The sequence below is a fragment of the Neofelis nebulosa genome, chromosome 7, assembly GCF_028018385.1.
Source record: "Neofelis nebulosa isolate mNeoNeb1 chromosome 7, mNeoNeb1.pri, whole genome shotgun sequence".
Taxonomy (NCBI): domain Eukaryota; kingdom Metazoa; phylum Chordata; class Mammalia; order Carnivora; family Felidae; genus Neofelis; species Neofelis nebulosa.
This window is the reverse complement of record NC_080788.1, coordinates 99,749,591-99,759,666: the sequence shown is the minus strand read 5'-3', so window position 1 is coordinate 99,759,666 and position 10,076 is coordinate 99,749,591. Positions and strand designations below refer to the sequence as shown.

General features: G+C 46.3%; 1 protein-coding gene across 9 annotated transcripts in view; it reads left to right on the top strand.

The window, feature by feature from the left end:
* Positions 1–1,896: 1,896 nt before the first annotated feature.
* The window catches only part of TRIM9 (tripartite motif containing 9), a 111,072-nt gene continuing 102,892 nt past the window's right edge, over positions 1,897–10,076 (top strand). For 7 of the 9 annotated variants that reach the window (XM_058739036.1, XM_058739033.1, XM_058739031.1 and 4 more), the window contains exon 1: positions 1,898–2,912. In XM_058739036.1, the coding sequence (XP_058595019.1) occupies positions 2,091–2,912 (822 nt within the window). In that variant the 5' untranslated portion in view covers positions 1,898–2,090. Of the gene's footprint in view, positions 2,913–10,076 lie in introns of all 9 variants that reach the window. The other 2 variants (XM_058739035.1, XM_058739028.1) reach the window with 1 other exon arrangement.

The following is a 10,076-nucleotide window of genomic DNA, read 5'->3' as shown; positions in this document are numbered from 1 at the left end:
GTCATGGAAAGGGTTGTAAATTATGAGTGGTACTGACACTCCTTTCTAACAGTTTCTTAATAATTAACTAGTGTTAGCAATTTCTTCTGGGACCCTTAAATTACATAAATCCGGCAGATACAAATAATGTTCCAAGCCCACATGAAGTAACTGTATATCTGTAAACAGGAGTACATATGCCTTTGGATGCTGTGAACTAAGCCAGTTAAAAACCAGATTAAAAATAAATCAAATGGTATTTGTGATTAGCATAACTTTAAATAACAATGAGAACTCCCCCCCCCCCCCGCAAACAATAATCAAATGCTATTTTCATTGCAACTGAAGGTGTTGGAAAGATAACCTAGTTTATTGGACTGTTTCTCTGAGGGCAGGATTATGGTCCATTTTTCACTGGGCAATAAAGTGCTTTTAAATTATAAACGTAGCTGCATATAATCAAGTTATCTTTTTTTGGAAGATGAAAAATGGAAGATTTCTTAAACCTTGGAATGAGTTTTTGCCATTTACTCAGCAAAAGGCAGCCATGTACAATTTCAAAAAGCGGCTATCTCAGAATGTCACTAAGTCACTTGACTCAAAGATTTTTCTTTCTTTTTTTTGGGGGGGGGGTTGCTGGGGAGGGTTCCTCCTCCTCCTACATTAATCAAATTAACAGTTCTGTGGGCAAGGGACAGGACCAGATATCTCCATCAATGTTTGGGGACAGGGAGAAGAAGGGGGCTTAATATTTGAGGACTAACACTTAAACTAACCCCCATCCCCTACCCGCACCCCTCCACCAGCACCCCCACGCACTTCACTGGAGGAAACAAGAAGAAACGGAAAGAACCCACCATTCTGAAGCTGTGGTAAAGGCTCAGGCCACGTGACACTGAATAATGCTGTTTGGATTCAAACACGGAGACTCCGCAGTGACACAGTGATTCATCTGCAGCTTGTTACTAAACTGTGGGCACTGAGAAATAGGCAACCCATACCTGCCTCAAACTGAGCCAAAGGTACTGCTGGCCTCGCGAAAGCACAACCAGGCGCTGAGAGCAGGGTGACAGCACAGCTTTGGAAGGCAGGGAGAGTGAGGAGAGGAGAGAGGCACGTTCGCACCCTAGGGTTCACACCACGGCTTGGGAAGCCTCTGGGCCGAGCCTGAATTTAAAGCGGGAAAGGTAGGGGGCAGAGATTTTAACTAACATACTGAGCCTTTCAGTCTCACGGCAGCACTAAGAAATTAATATTATTAATCCCGTCTTAAAACCCAGCGACTGAGGGTGAAAGAAGCAAAGAAGCGCTTCCCAGGGCTCACGCCAGACGCCTGGGATGGGGTAGAGCCGGGGCCGGGCTGCACCGCGTTCCTGGAGGGGAGAAGAGCCCGGCTGCGGTACCGAAATCCAGGCCTGGGTGAGGCGCCAGCCCAGGCTGCCAGCAGCGGAAAGAGAAGGCGGGGAGGGTGGTCCTCGGTGTCGCCCGGCCCTAGCTGGTGGTAGGTCGGCGCGGACACCAGAGCTGGAAGCCAAACACAAGACAGTTGGCGAGAAGCGCCAGCCCCCTCCGCCAGCCTACTCGCTGCGGGGAGGGGTTTCTCACGCCCCCTGCTCCTGGGTGACTGCACCGGAGGTCGGAAGGAAGCGGGGCGAAGGATGAGTCATCCCGCCTAATTCCTCCTTCCCGGGCCCTCGCCTCCGCACGCCGGCCCCCTCCCGAGATCCTGCAGCCAGGAGCGAAGACTCGCTCATCCTCAGAGTCCGCTACGAAACCCCCCCTGGCCTGCAGAAGAGAGGAGAAGGACGGGGCGCGTGGCCAATGAGAGCTTCGCTCTCTCGCCGCCGTCCAATGGGCCGCTGTTTACAGGGCAGGGCGGGACTAGGAGGGGGCGGTCCGGGGCTGGCGCGCGGCGTCGCGGTTCTTTGGCTCACAGACAGAGTGGCTTGGAGAGAAAGCGCCTCCCCGGGAGTCGGTGCCCAGGCGACGCGGGAAGGCGCCACCACCGCCGCCGCCGCTGGCCAAGGTGCTGGAGACGAGAGGCCGTCGGCCGCTTCACCAGCTCAGGCAACCGTTGCAGCCGCTGCTGCCTCGCTCCCAGCCCGGTCCTCATGGAAGAGATGGAAGAAGAGTTAAAATGCCCTGTGTGCGGCTCCTTCTATCGGGAGCCCATCATCCTGCCCTGCTCTCACAATTTATGTCAAGCGTGCGCCCGCAACATCCTGGTACAGACCCCGGAGTCTGAGTCCCCCCAGAGCCGTCGGGCCTCGGGCTCTGGGGTCTCCGACTATGACTATCTGGACCTGGACAAGATGAGCCTGTACAGCGAAGCAGACAGCGGCTATGGTTCCTACGGGGGCTTCGCCAGTGCCCCCACTACGCCGTGCCAGAAGTCCCCCAACGGCGTCCGCGTGTTCCCGCCGGCTATGCCGCCACCGGCCACCCATCTGTCACCGGCCTTGGCCCCGGTGCCCCGCAACTCCTGTATCACCTGTCCCCAGTGCCACCGCAGCCTCATACTGGATGACCGGGGGCTCCGCGGCTTCCCCAAGAACCGCGTCCTGGAAGGGGTAATTGACCGCTACCAACAGAGCAAAGCCGCAGCCCTCAAGTGCCAGCTCTGCGAGAAGGCGCCTAAGGAGGCCACCGTCATGTGCGAACAGTGCGATGTCTTCTACTGCGATCCGTGCCGCCTGCGCTGCCACCCGCCCCGAGGGCCCCTAGCCAAGCACCGCCTGGTGCCCCCGGCCCAGGGCCGCGTGAGCCGGCGGCTGAGCCCGCGCAAGGTATCCACCTGCACAGATCACGAGCTGGAGAACCACAGCATGTATTGCGTGCAGTGCAAGATGCCTGTGTGCTACCAGTGCTTGGAGGAGGGCAAACACTCCAGCCACGAAGTCAAAGCCCTGGGGGCCATGTGGAAACTGCACAAGGTGAGTCCTTAAAAAAAAAAGAAAAAAAAAAACCCACCCCTAACTCCCTGCGCCTCGGATCCTCCGGTTTTGCAGCAGACGGTCTCCTTTTTGCGCAAGTGCATCCCAGCGGGGGCGCAATGCAGGTCCTCCTATATTTGCTTCCCCCGTCTGGTGCACTGCAGAAGCGCAGGGGGACCTTAAACCGAGAGCTGGGGAGTTGAATATCCCTAGAGTTGTTGCGGGGATGCCTTAGAGCGGGTCTCCCCGGGGGCGCCGCCTAGCACAGGGCGCCCCCTCTCCGCTGCGGAGGCGCAGCTTGTGGCCGCCGCCAGCCTGCTGGAAAGCGCGGCGTAACCCCGCCAGTGCCCGGGGCTGCCAGGAACGCTTCAGGGCAGATGAGGCTGCGGTCCACAGGGACCGGGTGGGGGCGGTGAGGCGGCGCGGAACGCGGAAAGGCTGGAGCTGCGGGATAGGCGGGCGCGGTGATTCGCGGCGGGGGCGGGGAGAACTCCGCGGGAGGAATACTGATGAGTCTGCGCTGCCCCAAACTTGGGAGTCTGCGCTGGAGCGGATGCGGGACCTGGTGCTTTGCCCCCAGGAGTGGGGAGTGTAGCGAGGGGAAAGAAAAATCCTGTGGTGGCTACGGCAACCAGGCTTGAGGGCTTCGGGCCCTGACCCTCCCCAGGCTAGGGACCTGGGGCTGAAGTAGCAGGACCAGAGGTTTCTGGGTGGTCTAGGCCTGAAAGCTGCGCAGGTGCGTCTCCCAGGGTACTCCGTGCTCCCAACCACCACGCATCCGTTGGTCCAGGATTCAACCCTTTTCCCCTTTCAGTAGTTGTCCTAGCAAGCTTTGAGGCACCTGTTACCATCGGATTTATCTTTCTGATCTCTTTTGATGGCACCTCCACCAAAACTAGCTTCAAGAAGAGTGCCTTTAACAACATTTAGGTCATGCCACTCCTCTGCTCAGAATCCTCCAAACGTCCATTTCTTAGACGGTCCCTGGAATGGCCCACCACGACCTGCTTGACCTGTTCACATTCGGTCTCATCGACCTTATTTCCTCCCACTCTTCCCCTCTGCTCCAGTTACACTGTCCCCTAACCAATACCAGACACCTTTCCGGCCCCTGGGCCTTTGCATTTGATGTTTCTTCAACCTGGGACAGCCTTACCCAAAACCCTGTAATGGAATGGCTCACTCTCTTCCCTCCTTAAGATTGTCGCTCACGTGTCACCTTTGCCAGACCCTTCTGGCCACAGTTGCCACCACTCCTCTCAGCCACCACTAACTGGCATGCTGTATATTTTAATTATCCTGTTATTTTTGTATTTATTTATTGCTCCCCTCCTCACACACTAGAAAATAAGCTTCATGAGGAGAAAGATCTTGATAATGTTATGCCCACCCTGCTTAGAAGGAAGGGAACCACTCTTGAGGAGATGTGTGTAAATTGCACTTTTAATTTTTTTAAGATTAAAAAAATATTTGTTTATTTTGAGAGAGAGCAAGAGTGTGAGCAGGTAAGGTGCAGAGAGAGAGGGAGAGAGAGAATCTCAAGGAGGCTCCCTGCTGTCAGTACAGAGTTGGACTTGGGGCTCAATTCCAGGAACCTTGAGATCATGATCTGCCCTGAAATCAAGCGTTGGTAGCTTAACTCACTGAGCCACCCAGGTGCCCCATTCTAATTTTAAATAATTCACTTTGTTGGAGATGCAAAGGGTAAGACAGGAGTTCAGGATTGTTGTAAGGAGATTTTCTTCACATCATTGAGTTGCAAGCCCAAGGATCAGGCAGGGCAGTAAAGTTGGTGCTCAGGCCTCCTATGTGCCCCACTAAGGATTTCCCAGCATTGCTTGGAGACCAGAAAGACTAGCCTTTGAGAGAAACGATGGGGTTAAGGCTGGAACATTGATATTTTATTTACAACAAGAAAAGAAATAAGATATCACTGTTTTCAGCCATCAGGGAGGTTTTCTCAATTCAGTATTAGTTGAATGTGACCTGTGTTTACAGTCATTTGTGTTCTCACATGTAACCTATTACATCTTATGTGTACTGATGAAAATCTAAATCAGCACAAATCTGAGCCCTACTAGGCACATGCCACTATTTTGAAGACACTTCAATTTAAAATTGTTAACGATACTTAATTTTGAAAGTTTTCAAAACTTTAGTTCGCCGCCAATCTTTTCTTCATGTTATGATTTCACTCTTAAACTGCTAACTACAGCCTCTTTTAAATTACCCTTCAAAACTACCCTTGGAACTAAGAAATTAATCGCCCTGTCTGAAAAAAGAACTTAGAGTCACAGGCTAATTAGGATGGTCAAACCACAGCATTATTTTTCTGTGATGGAGAGCCTATATACTTTATCCATTAAGACCAAAAGCAACCTTTCATCTTTGTCAAGCCCTGTGTAGATTTGAAATGTTAAATTATTCGTTTTATGAGAAATGGAATTTGTGAGTAGACACTGGTGTGGACTGAGTTGAAATTTGGATGTCTGTTAAAAAACCAATAATGTCAAAGACCTTGAGACATAAGTAGGCTAGAAAAGGAAGGTTAGTTCATTGCAGGGGTGGGGGGGAGGGGGCAGGGAGAACATTTCTTCTCTGATCTATTGCACATTTTTTCCAAAATAGTGAATATGTATAATTTTTGTTCAGTCAATATCAGGATCATTAAACTGCCAAAAATAAATAAATAAATAAATAAATAAATAAATAAATAAGGCACACAGATGACAGATTTTAACATTTGCTTTATCATCTTAGATGAACAACAAGCATTACTCGCCCATCTTATCTTCTTAATAAAGTAATTAATGTGTTAATACTAAATTTTCCCATATAGTCTCTTTGTGCTCTGTTTCCACAAAAGCTCATAGGCCAGAATTTCTATGCCCTTCAAAACAATGGAAAGCAAAGAATTACATTAAGTAGTTTTCCCAAAGTTAGGCAAGTAGTTATCGACACAGGTTATTACTAGACCCAAAAGTTTTCATTAATGTTCTACTGTATTAATTAGTCATTTCTAGTGATTAAAATTCTATGAATAAGTATTTCCCTCAAGGACTAAATCATCATCTTACACATTAAGACAAAATGGCTGAAGTTTATTTTTAGAGGCTTTAAAAACAACTGGTTGAATCTCATTAGTTGTCAATTGACCAAATTAAAATACTTCTCACATGTGTATGGCCTTCAAAATCCATGAAAAATAATACTGCCTTATAAGAAAAATGTCTGGTAACAATTTATATTTAGTACCAGCATTTGCTATGTTATTTTACCCAACTTAGGCTGGTATGAAGAATTGCTACACAAAAAAATAATTTTGTAGATACTTTCAAATAGGCAATTGGAACCACTGTTACTGCTTTGTATTTTTAGCAATTCACATTTCTAAATCTAACATCCTCCTTGAATTCTTGGTATATTTTATCAATCACTGAATCAGTAATATATTTGTAACTGTTCTTTTGTACTTGTGCAGTTGAGCAAGGATTTTCTTTTCCTTTCTATACTATCTACTCTGAATCTTGTTTCAAATGTTATTTTTCTCTTACCTTCTTTTTTTTTTTAATGAAAATTTGCAATTTAGCTACATTTTAAAATAAACTGTCAGTGCTTTAATTTTCAAACTATTCTGGAAAACAAATATCTGCTTTTTAGTATGTTGGCATCTCATCAAATATGTGTGTAGCAAAGCGTGTCATTTAATATAACTAAAATGATATTCAGTTAACTATAAGCAGTAAACACAGTATAATCTAGATGTTCCTATGGTAAATATAATAGGTAGCAGATATGCATGTTTTTTATAGTTTTAGACTTTACTTCTAGGACAATCAGAACATTCTGTGCACAGTGTTACAGATATTGAGGAGAATGTATCAGAGAAGTCAGTTGTTCTTTGTACCAAGGCATAATAGAAATAGCTAGATGACAAGAGATCCCATTCCAGACCTGATGCTGCCACTTACTTGCCAAGAGCTTGAAGCAAGTCTTACAACTTCTATGCTTCCTACCCACAAAACTATACTTGTGGAAATATTTTGAAAAACTAATTTAAATGTTTATTCATTTCAGTTTGGCACAAGAGAAAGTTTTGTGTAAAACAGAAGTTACTGTCTCACTAGTCAACAATTATTGCATAAAAATCTCATGCCCTAATTTTGGAGACTTTGCTCGCTCCTTTCAGAGCACAGGATAAGGTAAAAGGCTTCTCTTGAGGGTAGCCTGAAAGACTGAGCCATACCCTCATGGGTGGTGGGGGGGGGGGGGTTCAGAGAATACTCAGTTGAATTAAACTCAAGGAATGAAAACACTACACAAAGATTTATGTATATAGTAAACAAAGGGATTTTATTTTTCAATAACAAAGCTAAAATGATAATTGATAGGACTCCGTTGTTTCAGATTCTCCAGTGAAGATAGTGTTATCACTCTGAAGTAGCAGAAATTGTTCTTCCTGTATATACCATGAAACAATGCTATTAATTGAAATTTCAGGTTAAGTCGCAGTTTGCATAAAGTAAGAGAAAACTACCATAGCTATCTGTTATTGACTAATAATAATACACAGTCAAAAATTATCCTTACTTTCAGTGCAGTAAATTCTCTCATCTAAGCATTTCTCAAAGTGTGTGCATGCATACAACTCAACCTTGGCACAGGGGAGGAAAGAACCCATTACATGGTAAAAAGAACAAAATCGTTCTAAATAATATCATTGTTATCAATTTTATCAGGGACTCTTGGTTATAAGGAACAGAACACCCACTTAAGTGATCTCAGAGGATTTCATGGGTATGAAACAAAATCAAGTTTCAAGGAGGACAAACTGAAAGACTAGAAACTAAGTTTATTCTCTGTATCAGTCAGGTTAGACTAAGTTATGCTACAGTAACCATTTCCTAATTTCCGTGAATTATAACAGAAGTATATAATTTCTTACCTCAGTGCCCACTGAGAATCAGCTGTGGCCCTTCTCCACATCTTCTTATTCTTGAACTTCAGCTGAAACAGCATGTTTGGAACATGCCAACCTTACCATAGAGGGAAGACAGCAAAGCAGAACTACTCAATAGCACCTGAAGTTTCTACTCAGATGTGGCGTTTCGCCTCTGCTTATATTCCATTGGCTAAAACAAGTCATGTGGCCATGCCTGATGTCCCTGCTGCGGGCAATACACTCTTCCAACAGAAAGAGGCATCAGAAAAGGACCCTATAGAGGGGGGCAGAGGATATTTTGGACAAATAATAAAAATCTGCCACATGCTCAACTCCCTCATTCTGTCTCTTACAGTGGTCCTCTTTGGCCTGAACAAGGCCTGACAAGAGTCCTCCAGCCACAACTCAGAATGACATTTCAGTGCAAGTGTTCACTGTCATCTGGATAGAGTCTCTGTCTCTTTCCATTTTCAAGTTTAGAGAAAGAATCTGATTAGCTCAACTTGAGTGAGGTATTTCCTGATGGTGTTCCAGGTCATGACCCCACCCCTTTGGTGAGGTGGATGCAGAAGACTAGAGTGAGGCACTCACCTTACGTGCAAAATTTAAGGGGGCACCAAACCTCAGTAATTCGGGGGTGCCTGGGTGGCTCAGTCGGTTAAGCGTCCAACTTCGGCTCAGGTCATGATCTCGCGGTCCATGAGTTCGAGCCCCTCATCGGGCTCTGTGCTGACAGCTCAGAGCCTGGAGCCTGCTTCAGATTCTGTGTCTCCCTCTCTCTCTGCCCCTCCCCTGCTCATGCTGTCTCTCTCTCCATCTCAAAAATAAATAAACATTTAAAAAATTTCAAACACTCAGTAATCAAGATACAAAATATTATAATACAATATCTTAAACAATAAAAATTAATGCAAAAAAATCCATGATGGACAACATATCAACATTTTAAATAAAGACAAAGTCGGGGGGGCACCTGGGTGGCTCAGTTGGTTGAGCGTCCAACTTCGGCTCAGGTTATGATCTCACGGTTATGATCTCACGGTTTGTGGGTTTGAGGCCTGCATCAGGCTCTGTGCTGACAGCTCATAGCCTGGAGCCTGCTTCAGATCCTGTGTCTCCCTCGCTCTCTGCCCCTCCCCCACTCACACTCTGTCTCTCTCTCTCAAAGACAAATAAACATTTTAAAACATTTTAAAAAAATAAAGGCAAGGTCAGTAACAGTGCCATGTTGAGCCATATTGGAGCCTGTGTCAAAAGGAAATATCAGTAGTATTAGTCCTCTCTTTGTTTAATATTTTGACCTTTTGTTCTTCATAGATTCTTTGCATTAATTTTATTTTTAAAAAATACTGCATTAAAATAGTATTAATGTTGATGACTGAGGTTTTTGGCACTCCCTTAAATTCTACACTGGAGGCGAGTGCCTCAACTCCCCATCCCCCCTCTCCACCCCCAGTCCCAGCCCTGATGGACAGAGGAAAGCTCCAGGCAGAAGGCCTTTGAGAGCAGCGGGGGCAGGGAGGCACTGAAGTACCTTTTGTGCAGTCTGAGAGGAAACCCTTCTGGGTGCAGAAGAAAGCCCCTTTGCTCTCCTTGGACCTTCTGCATTCTAGCTGCAGCACTAATCTCTTGAGCTGCTTTGAAGGTGAAGCAAGAGTTGATGATGATGAAAAAGAAGACAGAGAAGTATAGCGAACACCGCAGCTGTAGCTCGCTGCTTCCTCTCCCCAGCAGTGTTCCACCACCAAAGTGATGTGTGTTGTTATTACTATTATATGTTATGGTGAATGTGGCCACATCAGAGCAAAGTAGTTTCTGACTTGACTAATGTATGAGCAGAGGAAGGAGCACAGAAGGTGCCAAAGCATGATTTTGTACTAACTTTGGGTACCTCTTTTAAAGTATGTAGTTGGGTTGGGAGTGGGAGAAAATTAAATTCATATAGTTTCATGTCAATAATTGCAGCTACTTCATAGAAGGAAAAAAGAGCTTTAGTAACCATGGAGTTCAGTGTTTTGTGTTTTTTGTCTTTTGGCCTCATAACGGCAGTATTCTTCTTGCCCTAGTTAAATGTTTCCCTCACCACCAGTTCCTACCGCTGCCCAGTGCCTGCGATTCTGGTGGGGTTGCCAATCCAACGCCCTGCCTTACCTGGCCAGGTGGGAGGGCATGTGACATAGGCCTGGCCAGTCATGACACCCTATCCCTTTGGCCCAAGTAAT